Consider the following 19,827-nt stretch of genomic DNA (forward strand, 5'->3'; position numbering starts at 1 on the left):
TGTCAACCAGTATAATAAATTTACTAAAGCATTTACGGTGTTTCTTTGTATTATTAGACTATTATGTCTTTAAATGTTTTCTAAATTAGATCAGTGTATTTTTATAATTTGAAGTTTATGACATCAGCAGATCGAAAAAGTCAATCAATCATTGAGCACCTAGTGTAAATCCTCTAATAATCATTTGATACAGAAGATAGTTTATGAGGGGCAGATGAAGAGTCGTTTACTCATGATAATTATGTTTACAGAAGATACAGAAGTTTGATACAGATAATTTGATACAGAAAATAGCCTATGAGGAGTCGTTTACTCATTTATAACTCCATGTCTAAAGGCCTTGTTTTATTACTTAATTATCTTTTTACTAATGTGTGACAAGTTTGAAGACTACAACAGCCTTGTGACTGTGAAAGGTTACAATCAGAATTTAATTATGAAACATTAGTTTTATATAGACGTATGAATCTAGAGTTGCACAACTACACCTGCTCCTGTAGACCATGTGGAACTCACTAGTTCACTTAAACCCGCATATGTATAGTAGACCATTTGAAAGTCTGAAAGCAACTTATTGAATAAAATCTATGAATATAATTTCTACGGTGATTAGCAAACAATTTACCTGTTAATGCAAGTGATTAGTAATGTGCGATTTGTTTACTTGTGGTGATGTAAAATGAAACAGCTAATGGTAATGCAAATCAATGTTGGCCATATGTTTGAGCTACAAAATAAATTACAACAAAGTGAAAAGGCCATGCAACTATTAATTAACAATGCAGCAATAATCAAAAAGTGTACTTGCTAAAAGTCTAAAACAAATCATTGTTGACTATGGTTCTAACTCTATGTAGATGAATGACTGTGTATTATTGCAAGCGCAATCGGTGTAACTAACCACTTAGAATAAGCTCATATGTAAACGAGTGTATCTTAACATAAGTGGTCTGAAATCAACTAATGAAGAAGAACCCTTCCAACATGACATCCTTTACAAATATCGCAAATGCATCATCTACGATGATGGCTCTCAGGTGACTGGTACCTACACCATGACAATGCTCCGGCTCACACCTCATTGATGGTACGTCAGTATTTGGCAAAAAATAAGGCGACTGTGCTTAACCATTCACCTGATTTAGCACCATGTGACTTCTACCTATTCCCCAAAATCAAATTGACAATGAAAGGTGAAAGATTTGACGACATACCAACTATTCAAGAAAATGTGACGAGACAACTCCGAAGCCTCACGGAAAGTGATTTCCAGCATTGCATGGATCAGTGGAAACACAGATGAGACAAGTGCATTGCAAGCTCAGGTGATCACTTTGAAGGGGATAGTTTAAATTAGGTAATTACGATTAACGGTTTTCGTGTACTGAGACAATTCCTGGAACTTTACGATCGCCCCTCGTATATATATATATATATATATTTTCAAGTGTTGGTGGGCGCGTTCACGTTCAGCTATAGATATAGCGCACGCTGATTATTTTACTGGTGCGGCCCCTGTTAAGAGATATTTTTCGTAAGGTTCAATTACTATATTTGGGGTCAAGGCCAATTCTTCTCGCGTGGACAATTACATCGTCTCCGTGGAAAGAGTCTCCATAGAGTAGGAGTGTCTCTGTATTAAAAGTTTTGATGGATAGCTTCTGGTGGAATAGTAACCTTTGTTATATATGCGCACTTCTAAGCAAGAATTGTTATTATTAATTATACATATTCAGGATTTTCATATTGTTTTCTCAGTTCGTATTAATTGTATCATTGCCACAGCAAAACCGACTTGGTTTAGCTATTACTTGCTAATTATTTCTCATTTACATCTACACCTATTTATAGCCGTTTCATTTTTGTAATTTATTTGACCTGAACGAAACATTTTCCTCATGATATGAGGAAATATGAGTTTAAAAGTTGTTTGACAACGTTTGAAAACCTTAAAAATTGTCTTTATTTTCCATTAATTTATTTCAAGTAACACTTTTCTCATGATATGTAATTTGAAAGTTAGAATGGCAATTGTTATTATATAAGACTTTTCTATTACCCGGGCAACGCCGGGTGGCACAGTTAGTTAAGCATACTACTTGGTTCCAACAAATGCCAAGTAATAAAATAGATAATAACAATCAAATGTTCGAAATGAGTCTTTTCACAGACAGTAAAAATTCATTACCGCTGTAACGTCACCCTAAGAATCGAGTCTACGGTATAACTAACTACTATTCCAGTATCCCGTAAAATCCAATGCTTTGCCTTACCGCCAGTTCATTCTTCCGGTCCATGGTAATGACACTTTGGATGATTGTTCTGAGCAGGTCTTTAGGCCTGAATAATAGCTTGAGATCTTCTCTCGCTGAGTTAATTGTGTACGTCTGGTGCACCATATCCGCTATAATCTTTGCACAGATATCAGGATCTTTGGTTGAGCTGGAAATTTCATCATTGATGTGCTCAACCATCATCTCCATGAGCTTTTGCCTTGGCTCTGACATAAAGATCATAACAACTAATGTATCCAAAGAGAACAAACAAAAACAAGCAGCAACCAAAGATTTAATGAGATTTATGACCCTCGACAACTACAATAAAACTTCACCGAGAATGGAAACGGCTCAGCTTTTTAGATCAACCAATAAGGTACCTGGTCTTGAGAAATATGAGGCTTGTTTTACTAGCATAGCTTTCATTACATACTAATATGACTTCCATTGCCTACTAACACGGTTTCCATTACAGACTAATATAACTTCCATTACAGACTAACATAACTTTCATTACAGACTAACATAACTTCCATTACAGACTAACATAACTTCCATTACATACTAACATAACTTCCATTACATACTAACATAACTTCCATTACATACTAACATGACCGACAGTGAGTACATATAATGATTCCCCACTTATCACAGTTGATAAGGTTCAGAACCGATCACAAAAACTAAAAAACTGCAAAGTAACATCAATCTTCCGTTACAACTATGGTTTATTTACTTCGAGCCAGTTTGTGTAAAAACAAACACAGACTATAATTAATGTATTTGGTTTATCGAGTTGTTTTAACTAAGAATAATGGGTACCTAATAACTAAACTAACTTGCTGGTTCACATTCCTAATGGTAAGGAAAATCCTGTGGCTGAAGTGATTATTGCAAACAATCTTTGCTTACGTGGCCTTTGATAAAGGCCAAGCTAGTTTAGCAATATTTATTTGTCAATCTATCAGACTCGTTTTTTGTCTAAAGCACTGTTAAATTTATGTTAATCCGCCCTCTCCCTCTGTGTCATTGAGGTAGACAGTAGAGATAGCGGTGAAGTACCATGAAATCATTGTACGTACTAAGGTGGTTTACAATACATACTGTTACGATAGTACTGTAAATCAGTATTTGTGAATCAGTGATTTACAGCGCTGTAAATCTACTAAATGAACTGAACTATACAGTACTGTGAACAGTACTGTACATACCCTACAGGATGAAATTATTCGCGGAGTTAAATTTCACGAGAAATGTCTTTTCATGGCATATTCGTGGACTACATTATTCGTGAATGAACACATTCGCGAATAAATTAATCCGTGAAAGCGGCTAGCATAGCTAAGCTATAAATTTTTGGCTGCATCCAGAGGCCTTCATAAATATTCATCAATTTGGAGGCCTTTGGTGAACCGACAACTTGTGGCAAGTTAAGAGTTTTTTCAACGTAAAGAACTGCAAAAATTTTTTTTGCGAAGATGACGCCGTGCTGAATTCCAAATAACTTGTGACAACATTAAATAATTTTGTAAAGAAGTGTGATGCATTGGCAATGGGCTTAACTCAAAGCCACGGCGATGATTTTAAAAGAGTTTGGAACTCAGCTATGTTTATTAACTCTGCTTAGCGGTTAGTTTTTAATTTGAGGTAGTAGTTATTAGACACCCACCTGCAGACTATCTGATTGATAATGATAAAAATCTCGAGCATCGCCAGACTTACTGCTAGTGATAAATAAAAGTTACATACAAATGTGACATACATACCGACTAGATTTACGTCACATACTATAATTCCTTACAGAACCTGCTGACATGACTTACAATACGCACTCCTACAACTTACTCAAGTGAAACTTACCTGTGAACTTGAAGAGTGGACTGTTGACGATGTCAAGAATGCAGACTAACTTCTGTTTAGAAAGTCTCTCTTGTGGAATGTTCTGGATCATGAGTATGAAAAAACCTGCTAGCTCCGTTCTGTCCATTGCTTTCTCATTAACCATATCAGGGATGATTCCTGGCATGAACTTCAATGCAGCCCCCTGCCGAGGCAAACAAAAATAGGGGCTTAATAATACTTCTACTAAAATGTTAACAGAAAATTTTTTTTCACATTTTTATATTAGTAAGTGATGAATAGTACGCAACATAGCTGATAGTGATGACACAAAATTCACATTCCAAAGGTTTCGCTTTTCAACTATCATCAACTATAAGTTAAAGTTATGATTTTACAACAATTTGTTGCATGAGAGTCACCTCGCACCAGCTTGAAACCAATGTTACACTGAAGACCTACAAAACATCAAGAAATCATTGCAGATCAACTGGTGGTAAGGAGAGTCTACTCAGTAACTTGAATGCTCTTCCAAGCCTGTTTAAAGCGACGAGTAGCAATAATGGAAAACAGATCTCTTTCAAAATAACGTAACTGAAACTATAAAAGAATTTGTTGAATAATGTGATTCAGAATCTAAACATAGTAAACAAGAAAACTAAACTCTCTGTACCTGTATTTTCAGGGTGTGAGCAGTGTTGAGTTTCATGAGGTCTGCTATAGACGTGAATAGTTGCTTGATAGACACTTGAAACTGCACTGATCCTTTGTTGTCATTCAACCTTACATGAAAGAGAAAATAATATTAATAAAAATAAAGAAATATGAAGCTTAACAGGAAATTATAGCTACAGCAGGCCAGTGGCTCAGATTATTAAGACGGCCTTGTGCTATGAGGGCACAACTTCAAAACAGACAAAAGCTTTTTAAGGCTTACTTGGCGAAGAGGAGCCAAGATCGAATGATGATCTTCATAAGGTAGACTATAGACTTGAAACTCCGATACAAGGTGTCATGGGAATCAGGAATGTCGACATCATCGACATAATGTTTTAACACCATCGTCAGCTTGCTGAAATAAGCACAACTATTTGATACATACAATATTACAGCTTCCTGCCCCCTGGCTGTATTATGTATGAGTGAGACTTCCTGTGCAGAATAGCATGGTGCAACTTAGAAATTCTCACAAGCGAATGCAGTGTCCTTTGTCGGAAAAAATTGTTATATCGTAAGATCGAAGCAGCAGAAGATTATAATGATGTAGCAACAGGAAAGAAGAATTTGTTAGTTAAAATGTACAATTTGTGAATTTGTGGTTTATTCCTTATAATACCTCAACTCAACTTTACAAAACTATCCTCTTATAATAAAAATGACACCACATTTGACTTGAAAGATACCCAGAAGCCTTTATTTAAAGTATTTTAAATGAGGAATTTTAACAGAAATTACGTAAGACAACCAACAGTGAACCATAACAACTACCTCCTGATAGCTATTCATAGCTGAGACCAGTTGAGTGTCCATGATTTGACGCAATAGAAGTGTTATGATAACCTATTACCAAAAGAAAAGGAGATGTGAGTATTATTTATTATTAGTGACTTACTCATACATACAAACTTTTATATGTTTAAACAGCTATTCTTATTGGACTGTCATAGCTCACTACGCAAAATATTAAACTGCGTATATTAAATTTTGAATTAAAATTAATTGAATCGATTTTAATTTAATTTTGAAATTAAATTAATTAATTTAATTTTAATTAAATTTAAAATTTTTTAAATGAAATATTAAACTGCGTAATATTAATATATTAGGCAGTAATATGTTAATATTCATCATCATTAATAGCATAATCTCAAATAATATTAATATTACTTGTAGACGATGCTGCAATGCAGAATTTGTTCAAGAGATCGTGTGGTGTATTACAGGAAAACTGTTACATGATAAAGAAATTACTACAAGAAAAAAATTAATATATCAATACAGATATTTTTTTTTGAGCGATAGATAGAAGGGAGTGAGCACTTACGTGTACGCAAGGGTAGCGTGGAAATTCTCTTTTATATAGAGTTCTAAGACAGACTGGAACTGGAGATACTTGCGATCCCCAATTAATCCAATCACAAATATCTGCAATATGATAGAAACAGTCTCAGAGAGACAGGACACTATCAGGGTCAGTCAAACATGCACTTATCAGTATTGCAGCAAGTAAAGGATTAGGCCTCAGGATATGCGCACTATATTATTCTTATATGACAATATTTAACAATATACGGCATAATACTACAAGCAGAATGCACGGCATTGCACGGGTGTTAAAAATCAGCTTATAAACATTGAGAGGTAATGTAGCTCCCTGCCACTTGCTATTAGACTGGCACATTGCCAATGGCTAATTTGAGTAAGCTTACTAATAAGAGCGCCATTATGCTGAGCCGTAGTGTATGCTCACCCATATAACGCACACATATAACGACATATATCGCCTAGTGAATCCATTAAACTCGTGTGGCTTAATTGGTAAGGGATTGGATTTGTGAACGGGAAGGTCTGAGATTAAGTCTTCTTCGATACGGATTCTTCATTCCAAGATTTTAATAGCTACAGCTGGACACACACACAAAAATATATAGATACAACATGTGTTTGAGTTGAATTGTTTGTTAGATTCTTTCTGTCTGCTTTGGTTGTGCCGACCAGAAAATGAACCAGTTGTGATGATAGAAGATTGTGTGTAAATCTATTACAAACCTTTAATTCAAATATTATTTTGTTTTCTAAAAAATGTGTTAAGAATTTTTTTTCTGTTTTAAAATAAAATAGCGCAAACAACTGCCATTCGCAAAAAAAGATCATATATATGAGGGAAATATTTTGTATATTATATACGCCATGGAGTCTTACCTAATGGTATGCTCGAAAATCATTAAATTTGAACTATTAATAATCATTAATCAATATATAATTTGTTCTAGAAAGATTTTTTCAATAACATGCAAAGAGCTACTCTGTAGTGTTCTAATTTTTACATGAACCGTTAACTGTTAATTTTTAACGGCTACTGTAAACGCTTTTTTATGTCAGAATGTCTGACCTTGATCCTATTTTGTGGAGCTCCATTCTTAAAAACATCGCTGTATGTAGCATAAAGCTTTTTCGACAACATTTAACTCTGTTAAGTCGATGGACGAAAGTCGAACGATAATGAAGTCATAAACAAACCACATAAAATCTAAACATGTCGACAGTCCACAAAGACAACTTAGAAACTCACAGCGCTCTACCAAATAGTAAATAGCAGAAGCTTACCAGAGCATCAAAGACCATGTTGTCATAGGTGCCAGACTCTGAGTTTTGCATGAGAATAGCGAAGAGAGCGTCTAAGGTATGCTGGAGAAACTTGACAATCTCTTCACCGTCAACCTTCATGAGGTTTCTGAGGTGAACTGGCAAGGCATCGGGCTTGGCTTTCCAGTTGAGGAGGCTGAGCAGGTCGACTGCATAAGAGAGCAAATTAAGAGTAAAAACTTCCGGCAATGTCCTCAAAAACTTGGCATAAAACCATCAAGCATGAATGAAATGAGGGCTAGCTCAACATAGCACATGAAAATGACACATTTGGCCTGCTACACACTACTAATAAAAAAACTCGACAGCTCGAAAAGTAATTTAAAATCAATAATACTTTAAAATAATCAACTATTAAACAGTAGCATGTAAGTTCCGCTGACCAGAGGCAGCAGCAGTTCACAGCCTTGCCTGACAAGTAGACTTCCCGCTATCAGTGCCTAGCAGAAGACACAGTTTAAAACAATTACTCACCATTATGAGTGAGTTTTGTCGAACAGGCAAGAGTGGTTATTTGAAATGAGTTATTTTTGGCCAAGGTGTATGGCCCTTGACCAATCAGCTTAGAACTTTTATCTTTCTCGCCCCTATCCCGGTCTATCTCTGATACCATGGAAGGCAGACTGAGGTAAGCGAGGGCATCACTAGATTTTTTGGTATCCATCTACAATAGAGAGATGACATAAGTAAAAATGTTCTAGCTCCGTATAACACGTTAGTTTAAAAAATCACAGAGAGAACATGCTTTAATGTATTTAGTCATTGCAAGTATACATGTGCAGATGATCAAATCTTTCTCTATATCAGGGGTTCTCAACCTGTGTTACGCGAAGCAATTTCTTGTGGCCCGTAAGCCCCTCTTAAAATCCCAAGACAATTATTTTTGTTTGAAATGTCAAGCTAATATGGATATATCTGAGATCTGTATTGAACTTACAACATTTGGTGCTTCAAACTACAGCCTGTGGGTGAGGACTCAATGCGAATTTTGGAAAGCACATGATTTGTATTCATTCCTTTACTGATTAGCGTATGCCCTTTAGAACGTTTTGTCAAAATTTATTTTGACTTATTTTGTAACATTGAAAGTCCTTTTTGTGATCATAGAAAATGACTCAAAGAAAGGCTAAACGCTGCAGAGAATTCCATAAAGAAGAGAGAACTGACGATTTTCCATTGAGAAAAACCAAAAGTAATGCTTGGTTTGCAATGCTACCAAGAACTCTCTAAAAAAACAACATTAAGCACCACTACCAAAAGATATTTGTGAACATCCGGTAGGCTCACAACTTCAGACATTCGAGATAATGAAAGCCTGTGATAAACTTGAATACTGCAGAAACATGTTCAGCAATGACAACAAATGATTGTGGAATCAAACACCAGCTTCATCCAAGCTCATTTTGTTGATAGCAAAAAAATGCAGAAGAGTGAGGAGACACAAGATTATCAAACCAGCTTTGCAGACTGCAAACTTGTGCCGCACTAAAATAGGATTGGCCTGCTGACCATAGAAGGTGAGGGTGAAAAATGGTGTCATACATGATTAGGAGTCTCAGGCTGTTAAGAGTTCAAAATGAACTCGTCGGCATTTCATATTAAGAGACATAAAGGTGCTGTCAGTACAGCAAGTATTGAGGATGTAATACAGAATGCACTGATCATTTTTTCTATTGCTTCCCCATCCGTTTAATTACAAATCAAATTTGTAAAAAATTGAACTAAAATATATTGTTTAACATGTAAGCAATGTAAATTCAACACAGATCCATAAAACCAGTTCTACTGGTGACTTGATGACTCCAACGAGAAACATGGATCGCAGACTGGTGAGTAACACAATTATATCAAAGGCCTTGCCTAGTGCTGCACAATAATTCCTGGCAAAGATGAACTTGCACACCTTTTTACTAGATTTTATTAGAAAGTATCAATATTTTTCCATCAATTGTGTTTGTTTTTAATGTTTGAAGTGATCTGACTGCCAGGTTGCTTGTATTTGTTTCAAAAGTAAAATTGTCAAAACTTGATCGTGGTTAAAACACTCGTAAGAAAAATATGTGCCAAATGATGTCACTAGTCGCTACTGTTGCTATAATTGATATTGCGTTCAAGTCGCAACATTACATGTCTCTATTCTGTCGGTCTCTTTGCAACTATAGACATCATTATCGCGATCAAGATTTGTCGATTTTAATCTTGAACCATCCTGGCAGGCAGAAAACCTCAAACATCAAAAACAATCACAAATGATAGAAAAAGATAAAATCTACTACAATTTTGTGCAGTTCAACTTTAAGCATCATTTAGATATTATAAGAAATACAGTATCGCAGTATTTTGATGCCTGTAGAGCATCCTGGGTAATTACCGAATAGACAAGAAGGTTGTGGTCTCCATCAGCTAGAGTGGTCTGGTCTGCACTGATGAATGATACATGGGATATTGCAAAGGGCTTGCCATCTTTAGCTGTAACACACATACCATTATGCTGGTGCAAAATGGTCCACAATCATTGTAGACATATCGCTGTTATCATTACATATACATATACATATATATATATATATATGTATATCTGAATGCACAGCATTGCACAGGTGAAAACAAATGTTTTTGCTCCGAAATTTTACTTTTAATCAACGCATACTACATTTACCATTTTAACTTTTAAATGAAGGTGTTTGTTTATTTCTGTGTACTGTGTTTATAGCTGTGTAATTTATACTGTACCGGCTGCAGTGCCTGCTACAGCTCTATACTGATTGCAACAGTCTTGTTGGCCATACGAGCTTAAGCATTTTTTTTCACGTATGGGCACATGTTCTTCTTCGGGTTTGGCTTCACGCATAATGCAAGCTGAAATGTTAAGCCTGAAGCCATGAAAGGTTGGCATGTGTAATAAGTATGTGCACAATTTATTCCACAGTTTAGCCAGTTGGACAGCGTAGTGTATTGTATTGGATAAACGCTTACCTACAGAACTGGAGGTCCGATGTTCAAATCGAGTGCGCAATTGAACATGCGGACAGACAGACAAATACTGAGTAGTGACACAGTGAGTATCTTAACCAATGCAATGACTACTTGCCCAATTAATACATTTTTTCCATGTAGCTTAATGGTTAAGTTTGCTGCCTCTAGATCTGGAGGTGCCAAGAGGAAATCCAGTGCAGCGTGGATATTTCATTGTTAGATTTTAATTGCTATAACTGGACACACGGTTTAACAAAAGGACAAACATTGAGATTTATATAATGATATAAATCTACTATATACAGTATATATGTACAAATACAACGATTGTGAAAGATTATTGTTAAAAGAATTTATCCATAAATAGATTGATATATATATATATATATATATTCAAATGTATCCTACTTGAAACTAAAATCAGAGTGCTCAACATAGGATGGAGCAGTATAAAATGGAAAGTCAAATAGTTTACTTATCTTTCAGCTACTGTCAGTTTCCTGCTGGCGCATTCTTCAGGCTGTAAGCTTCAACTGGGCAAGATGGTGACCTGGTGTCACCATCTTGCCCAGTTGAAGCTTACAACCTGAAGAATGCGCCAGCAGGAAACTGACAGTAGCTGAAAGATAAGTAAACTATTTGACTTTCCATTTTATATATATATATATATATATATATATATATATATATATATATATAGACTAAAATGTATCTGAAAAGTCAAATTTTTCTTCACTACAAATCTGTTTCGCAGTGTCGCTCGTCAGGTGAAATTAATTATACAAACCTTATCAGACACAGTGAACTAGTGGGTTATCAAGACACTGATAAACAATGAGTAACACACAAAACTTCTTAGATAGAGTAATGGCTACCTTCGCTGCCGCTGATGTGCTTGAAGGTAAACTTGAGGTGACAATTGTAGAACTCCTCAATAGGTACTGCTATCTTGAATGTCTCGTACCACCGAGGAGAGTCTTGATGCTTGTAGACAACTGACTTGTATACAGATTGGAGCTCCGCACCACCACCCATAGATATTACATTCTGTAACCAGGTGCATGGACTGCCTTTGCGCATAGCAATGTTTTTACAACAATAATCGTTAGTCAGCAGAAAGAAATAAGTTGAATAAGAAAACTATTTGAATATTAAGACTAACCCGCTGACGCGCACCATTAAAGCAGCAATAATGTCAAGATTAATATAAGCAGCTCAAATTGGAAAAATATTAACAAACATAATTATATAGATTGGGTTATCTATGAACTGAACAATACCAAGGCAATTAATTTACATGTATGTTAAAGCAAACATAAAAAATCAAATGACAAAAAGACAACATTTCATGTCTGGCTACCTAGCTTTCTAATCAATGTCAGAATATCTCTGTACTCCAAGCATGCTATGCTTTGAGACTAATAAACATGGGAAGATAACACCTTGTTGATGTTAGCGAAAAGGAATAAACAGTCTCCCAAAAGCCGGCCATGCACAATTACAAAATATTTCCCTCTCAAAGAGATGAAGTAAAGATTCCTTTGAGCAAGGATCAATGGACCTGAGCCACAGCAAGCAGTATCTCTTGCCACCAGTAATACATTGCAGCTACTAAATTACTTTGCTAGCTTGACTCCATAATGACACCAAACTAAGTGTAAACATAACTTCTGGATACATTGTTACTAGTTGACATATATGAAACCAACAAAGTAAATTAATAGGGTAAACTGCATCACCTGTTACCCCCTCTGTCACCTGTTACCCCCTCCGTCACCTGTTACCCCCCTCCGTCACCTGTTACCCACCTCAGTCACCTGTTACCCCCCTCCATCACCTATTACCCCCCTTCGTCACCTGTTACCCCCTGTCACCTGTTACCCCCCTCCATCACCCGTTACCCCCCTTCGTCACCCGTTACCCCCCTTCGTCACCTGTTACTCCCTGTCACCTGTTACATCTACTTTGTTTAATTATTATTTAAAGCAAGAAGGACACGCTGCTCAATTCTTGGCAATAAACCAATGATGCCGAGTGTGGTAGCATCTTGAGCTTTTTATGGTTTTAAATTAAATTGTTCATCTACACTAATATATGACATTCATAATCTTCTTTTTATTATTGAAGAATAACCATCTTACTTCCCTTCTACTTTTTTATACCTATAACCTGCTAGCATACACCAGTCTGTGTATGATTCATACTTGCAATAACATAATCATCAACATGCAGTGGATAACACGTGACTGTAAGGAAAAGTTTGGTGCAAGAAAACACTAGCTACGGTTAGCTAACAATAAACTATTGTTAATAATGCAAAAGCATAAACAAGATGTGAGATAATCAAAGTTATAAAAGACAACATTTAGAAAAAAAATGGCAGAAAATGTAAAACAGCGACAACCCGACCAAAGATCTGATAAAGATACCAGGGTGTATGAGAAGTTATCGTGTAGGTTAGTCACGTGTCATGGTGAGAAAAAGATGCAGTGCTCACACTCCATACTTGCCTCATTTGAACAATTTAATAGCTATTACCTAAACTTTTTCAATTGATTAATTTAGAAAAAAACAACTTTTTGCATAGCAATAAACATTTGAACACTATTTGGCATGTATCTAGTAGTCAAGTACAAACTGAGGTAATTATGGTGCCTTTGCCGAGATGAGAGAACAACACCAACTGACTAAGCTTCACATTCCATTAAGTCTACGGATTGTCATTACTCGCTTCAGGTGACAAGTTAGTTGATCAACTAATTTGTCACCTGAAGCGAGTAATGGGTTTTTATTAGATTTAGAAAAGGAACTTTGCGTCAGTCTTCCTGGAATATTCCGGGACTGAATTATTGGCCTTATAGGCATCTATCAACAGCGATACCATAATATGTTTTAGAGAAGGAAGGAGACGGCGAGTGTGAGCACTGTTGAAGAAAGGAAGTGCCTGGTGATGTTAGATATGCTTACCTCAGTTATTTCAGAGTCTTCAACAGACGTCTCAAACAGAGACTGTCTGCCGAAGTTGAGACTGTCTTTACGTATCTGGCGGTTGGAGAGAAGCAAACATAAGGCAACTCTCAACTAACTTGACCAAAGCATAGATTTAACAAACACATGGCTAATTACTGTTCACACGATGACTCGCTACCAAACAGGTGAGGTGCTACATAGGATAAACCAACCAACATTATAAGCCGACTACAACCTTTTGCCCTACCCAGAATACACACTTTGCAAGCACACACGTGTGGTAATTCATGCACAATATTATATAATAAAATATTCCGTTAAAAACTCTTATAACAGTGCACTGTGTGAAGAGATTCTCACCGCAAGAGGTTTGCCATCTCGGCTGCACACTTGCATTGATATCTGAACATTTCTATCAGCTAGTCGACCCTGTCCAAAATCTCCAAGGTTTATGGTAACATAGAAGTCATTGCGGACATCAGCTGAGGAATGACAAAGACACCGCCATGACAGCATACGCAACGACAAGCAGCAAAGTTCTATGCAGGCTAAACAGACAAACACAGAAAGATGACATCGACAAAGTACAGATGATAGTGAAGGGGGCATACGTTTACTTACACGGCATAATAACTTCAGGGAAGCCCATCTTCCTTGCAACAATAGTAGGTCCAACTATAAGATGCGGATAAGCTTCCCTAACCTGCTTTATGTCACCATCGAGGAGCCGCACCGATACCCATATACCTACCAAGAAGAACTACAATCAACTTGCATCACAAATAGACCAAAATGCAGATCAGTGGTGTCCAAAAGGTAGCTAGCGAAAAGGCTGACCTTGAAATTCTGTGGCTTCCGAAAGTAAAAATTGCCAATGTCCTTAATGACCATTGTCCTGGTTTCAGATCACGAAATATATACAATGAAAAACTCAATCTAAAAACACTCTTATAAAGAGCTTGTATCGAGGACATTTGTAAACCTCGAGTAAACATAAGCCGACTACATTTAAACACGTTACTCAGCAGTAAGTCAGGGTTAGTTATGGCTGGTCGCCAGGAACTTGCCAAACTGTGCACCTGCAGCAAATATACTATGTACACAGACATCCCTGATGTTTCCGTTGATATTTTTACCTAAGATCGCTGAGGCGGGACAACTCTAGCAACAAATATGATTTAAAATGTTCCTGAAAATAGAATACCTGTATAATGGCCTTTCAAATATATAGCTAGCAGTTTATGGTGATGGAGGTTATCTGTAAATAGCATTTCATAAACAATACTAAAATATTATAATATTTTAGCAAGTAAATTACAAAATAAAAAAACCAATGTATATTAAACAATGGAGTAAATGGCAGACACGATGTAATTAGTGTAAAATATAACATTCATCACCATTTCTACTTTAATAAGTCTTTAATAATGGTTAATTATGTCTTATTTTAAGTAAGCAACTAATTAATTCTTTAAAATCATTTTTCCTCCTATTAATTCAGACTAACCATAAACAAAAATATGTTATTGTATAAAAAGCTACTTGCCAATTCTAAGAAAATTAATCTTTAAAATAGAAAATTGCTAGCGGTAACATTGTCTGAGAACTGTTGTAGGTTCAATATATCTACCTTGACCTTTGTGTATCCTCTGCGTTATTTCTTCCGCTTTCACTGCTTCTTTAATCACCGTTTCCATAAAGTCATTCTTCCCTTGGCACCTGTTTAAAGAATACAAAAACGAACGATTGAGCAGACATCACAAACAGCTGTAAGGGATGTTGATGCTATCCAGAAGTCAATAAGAACTCACGGAACAATGGGGACAAAATGCTGTTTATCCTCATCGGGGCAAATATCCCCATTTAGTATGCTCGTCACATCAAGGGCAGCAACACCGAATGGCCGCCGCAAGATGTTTTTCACTTTGACAGGTTTGCCTTCATTTTCAGGTGGTGCCATACCTCCGAGCCGCACGACTTGGCAGACGAGATATACTTTTTCCCTGACTGAACTCAAATCCTTGCTGCCCAAGTCCTACAATTACAAAGTGGGGACTAAGCGCTTCACTGACACTCACAACAGTATACTAGCTATTAATGCGGTGAAATATACTACTTAGTGCTGCGTTAAAAAACTCACAGAGAATAGAACCTTGAGGTTATTGAGCAGGTCCAAATCCTTAGGCATTCCTTTTTGACTCCAGCGTATGATGTAATTCTCACTGGAAATAAAAACATGAAATGTAGGATGAAATGTGCTTTTGTAAAACCATCAGTGAAGAAAAACAGCAGCACCTCATTTGTTGTTTACCCTGTGCCACTGTTTATGGAAGACAACCTAAAAATTTTTAATCACATATGTGTTTTGTTCTATTCATGCAAAAAAGTATACATACCTTGTGTTTTTACTATATGCACTCGTAAGCGATAACATAGAAAAAAGATCCATATTTTATGACGGTGTACATGAGCGAGAGAAATAATGAGCCTGGTATGACTGAAGATGAACTCGCACGACACTTTAGTAGATCCTATTAGGAACCGATATTATTTTAACATTTGCGATTGTTCTGACATCCATAAGGTTTAATGATTAAAATTGACTAAACTTGATCGCGGTTAAAACACTCAGAAGAAAAATACATGCAAAATGAGTTGCTGTAGTTGATATCGGCTATTGCGTTCAAGTTGCAGTATTTCGCGCCTCTATTTTGCCGGTCTCTTTGCAACTATAATAGATGTCATAATCGCACTTTCGCTCGATCTGAGTGTTTTAGCCATGATTAAATTTTGTTGAATTTAATCTTGAAACATCCTGGCAGTCAGATCACCTCAAACATCAAAAACATTCTCGAGTGATAGAAAAATACCGATACTTTCTGATAAAATCGACTAAACGTGTGTGCAAGTTTATCTTTCAGCCTACTGGTATGATGTTCTACAGAAACGTATTTAGGCGACGCCTGTTACAAACAAACTATTGCTGTGATAGCAGAGATGTGTTGAAAATCGGAAGACAGAACCGCCAATAACACACCAACCTGAAGAACTTTGCCTGTTTTGGGTCATAGAGTGCCATAATAACATCAGCCTCATCACCAACACGACAGATAACATTGCAGATAGTAATGAAAAGGTTTAAACTGTGCTTCTGGGTTGCTCTGCTGTCAGGTTGCCGGCGCCGCTGGGCATTACGTTTCACCGTTTCTCTGTGGTTGTTGAATAGTTCTATGACACCAATGTTTTCCGAGTTTATCACCCCGCCTTCAGCATCTCTTACTGTCAGGTCCAGACCAAGAAGCCTGTGAATAGGTGAGATCTAGCTAGCAACATATTTAGAAGCGCACATCGCTGCTTGAATAAAAATGATCAGGAATCAGCAAAAACTCATCGACTACCTCGACAGAAGCTGTCTGTTGCAAGACTAATCTTTCCTTGTTTCAAGTGGGATTAACGAAAAAACACTCAAATGTGATGCTTTGAAAACGATTACACACAGTGATATGGCCTCAGTTTTTCAGAAAAACCTACTCCAACTTACTAAACAAGTGCATTATTAGCAATGTCAGAAAATGCTTTCAAAGGGTTGCTAATTCTGTCAGTTCCACAAATGCACCTTTGGGAAAAACTTTCAGAGCTTTTTAAGTTTCCGCAAGTGATGGTTTTTTACATATCTTTGATACAGCTACGTCAGCAAGACCTCTTTTGACTGATCTCTACTAGCTTATTGCAAGAAGTTGAGACTAAATAGTGCCCATGGCATACAGCGAGGGGGACACAACTACCGTGGATAGTCAGGGTAAATGAGTAAGTACCGTTGTAGCAAGACATAATAGAGGCAGATCGATGGCTGAGCCAATACTTAGGAGAAGCTTACAAAGGCACAAGTCACTAATAAATTTAAAGTGAGGTGTATGAGAAACATAGAATTATTACTATTTCAAATGACCTCTTTTCCTTACGAGTAATGCAAGATCTTCACTCTTACCGCTTTTTTGGCTACCAAAGATTTCCTCTTTTAATCATGTTTACACATGATAATAGCAGTCAATCATCAACATAGCCTTATAAACTGTACAGTCAATCATCAACATAGCCTTATAAACTGTACAGTCGATCAGAAACACAGCCTTATAAACTGTACAGTCGATCAGAAACATAGCCTTATAAACTGTACAGTCGATCAGAAACATAGCCTTATAAACTGTACAGTCGGTCATCAACATAGCCTTATAAACTGTACAGTCGATCATCAACATAGCCTTATAAACTGTACAGTCGATCATCAACATAGCCTTATAAACTGTACAGTCGATCATCAACATAGCCTTATAAACTGTACAGTCGATCATCAACATAGCCTTATAAACTGTACAGTCGATCATCAACATAGCCTTATAAACTGTACAGTCGATCATCAACATAGCCTTTTGAACTGTAGAAAAAGTGATGCACACCACTTCCCTTTTCCATACAGATTAGGCTAGTGGATGCCACTTGTTCAAGTATGAACTAAGGGCTCTAAGACCACTAAAGTTTCTCGTAACTAATCACCAAGGAGCTAGCAATCAAATGGCACTTTAGTCCCTCTCATGCAATCTAGATGCTTCATACAGTAGTGTATGCTCCACACGATGGCATGTGTCAAAACTGAGTCATCTAATGAATAATTTATATATAAAAATTAGTGTGTACAAATTATGTGGCTCAACTCAGGAATGATTTAATGGATGTTGAATGTAAAACTTGAAAATTAAACCAAATGGTGTTTGTAAAAACATGTCAAAGCTACATGAGACATTTTCCATTGTTTACGAAATTAAAGCATTGACCTATTAACTATACTTAATAGGTCAACTATACTTAATAGTTAATAGGTCAACTATACTTAATAGTTGATAGGTCTAGTATAGTTAATAGGTCTATGAATTAAAGCCACAATTGCATCACTTGTGTGTTATATAGAGACAGACAATACATGATATTGCAATACTTGTGACTTCTGCTGAAAATTTGAGGTTTGCAAGTGATAAAGCGTGGTTTCAAAATTAGTTGCACAATCCCGGCAGCAATCTTAGGCAGCAGAAAAGCATATCTTCAGCAATGCAATACATTTTATTATAAAGGTTTTGTCTGCAACTTCTCATGACAGTCAAACAACTAAACTCGACAATGACCATCAGCATCCAACACATTAAGTCTGATTTCATAGCAATACTTTTGTGAGCTTGTCACGGCAGTGACAAGCTCACAAAGTGACAAGATATGGGAACCACGTTTAAACCCCTGTCTCCAAATAAGCAATATAATTACATACATGTTGCCATAATCTATCTTGGCCGTCGCTTCCAGCTGTTTCTGTCCAAAGTCATCCTGTCAACATTGTTTACAACTGACATCAGCTCAATCTAGTGTTATAATTACAGTGTCACCTTAAGTTATAATGATCTAATATGAACATCTGACAGAGTGACAAATAGAGAGTGAAAAACAAACAAACAGATTTTGGTACACTGCGTGTGTACTTGTACACTTGTCCAGTTATGACAATGACTAACAAACACGCCAACTGTGAGCGATGTGTAGCACACCTTTGTAAGCTTTTTGGACATCAACTCTCTTCTCAGAGTCATCAGCTGCTTCATCATTTCCCTGATTAGTTTGTAATCTTTCTGCTTGTTGTTCTGTAAACAACAATACTAACAAGGTTAAGTAATGTGCACCCTGAACAGTACAGTATAACATTCAGGGAAGGTAATTTCAACACTGAACAGTACAGTATAACATTCAGGGAAGGTAATTCCAACACTGAACAGTACAGTATAACATTCAGGGAAGGTAATTCCAACACTGAACAGTACAGTATAACATTCAGGGAAGGTAATTCCAACACTGAACAGTACAGTATAACATTCAGGGAAGGTAATTCCAACACTGAACAGTACAGTATAACATTCAGGGAAGGTAATTCCAACACTGAACAGTACAGTATAACATTCAGGGAAGGTAATTCCAACACTGAACAGTACAGTATAACATTCAGGGAAGGTAATTCCAACACTGAACAGTACAGTATAACATTCAGGGAAGGTAATTCCAACACTGAACAGTACAGTATAACATTCAGGGAAGGTAATTTCAACACTGAACAGTACAGTATAACATTCAGGGAAGGTAATTCCAACACTGAACAGTACAGTATAACATTCAGGGAAGGTAATTTCAACACTGAACAGTACAGTATAACATTCAGGGAAGGTAATTTCAACACTGAACAGTACAGTATAACATTCAGGGAAGGTAATTTCAAAACTAAATAGTACAGTATAACATTTAGGGAAGGTAATTTCAACAGGGAAGGTAATTTCAACACTGAACAGTACAGTATAACATTCAG

At 36.5% G+C, this 19,827-nt stretch overlaps 1 protein-coding gene across 1 annotated transcript in view; it reads right to left on the reverse strand.

Moving 5' to 3' along the window:
* Positions 1 to 19,827, reverse strand: part of LOC137394967 (dedicator of cytokinesis protein 1-like) — a 54,547-nt gene that overhangs the window by 25,836 nt on the left and 8,884 nt on the right. The window contains exons 5-22 of the mRNA XM_068081744.1: positions 19,022 to 19,114; positions 18,748 to 18,803; positions 16,472 to 16,732; positions 15,571 to 15,652; positions 15,242 to 15,465; positions 15,061 to 15,149; positions 14,052 to 14,177; positions 13,791 to 13,912; positions 13,428 to 13,502; positions 11,336 to 11,507; positions 9,856 to 9,953; positions 7,959 to 8,148; positions 7,446 to 7,633; positions 6,163 to 6,263; positions 5,056 to 5,190; positions 4,792 to 4,900; positions 4,140 to 4,323; positions 2,274 to 2,500 (exon numbers count right to left, since the gene is read on the reverse strand). Of these exons, the coding sequence (XP_067937845.1) occupies positions 2,274 to 2,500; positions 4,140 to 4,323; positions 4,792 to 4,900; positions 5,056 to 5,190; positions 6,163 to 6,263; positions 7,446 to 7,633; positions 7,959 to 8,148; positions 9,856 to 9,953; positions 11,336 to 11,507; positions 13,428 to 13,502; positions 13,791 to 13,912; positions 14,052 to 14,177; positions 15,061 to 15,149; positions 15,242 to 15,465; positions 15,571 to 15,652; positions 16,472 to 16,732; positions 18,748 to 18,803; positions 19,022 to 19,114 (2,532 nt within the window). The remainder of the gene's footprint in view (positions 1 to 2,273; positions 2,501 to 4,139; positions 4,324 to 4,791; positions 4,901 to 5,055; positions 5,191 to 6,162; positions 6,264 to 7,445; positions 7,634 to 7,958; positions 8,149 to 9,855; positions 9,954 to 11,335; positions 11,508 to 13,427; positions 13,503 to 13,790; positions 13,913 to 14,051; positions 14,178 to 15,060; positions 15,150 to 15,241; positions 15,466 to 15,570; positions 15,653 to 16,471; positions 16,733 to 18,747; positions 18,804 to 19,021; positions 19,115 to 19,827) is intronic.

This window comes from Watersipora subatra, chromosome 4 (assembly GCF_963576615.1).
Source record: "Watersipora subatra chromosome 4, tzWatSuba1.1, whole genome shotgun sequence".
Lineage (NCBI taxonomy): Eukaryota > Metazoa > Bryozoa > Gymnolaemata > Cheilostomatida > Watersiporidae > Watersipora > Watersipora subatra.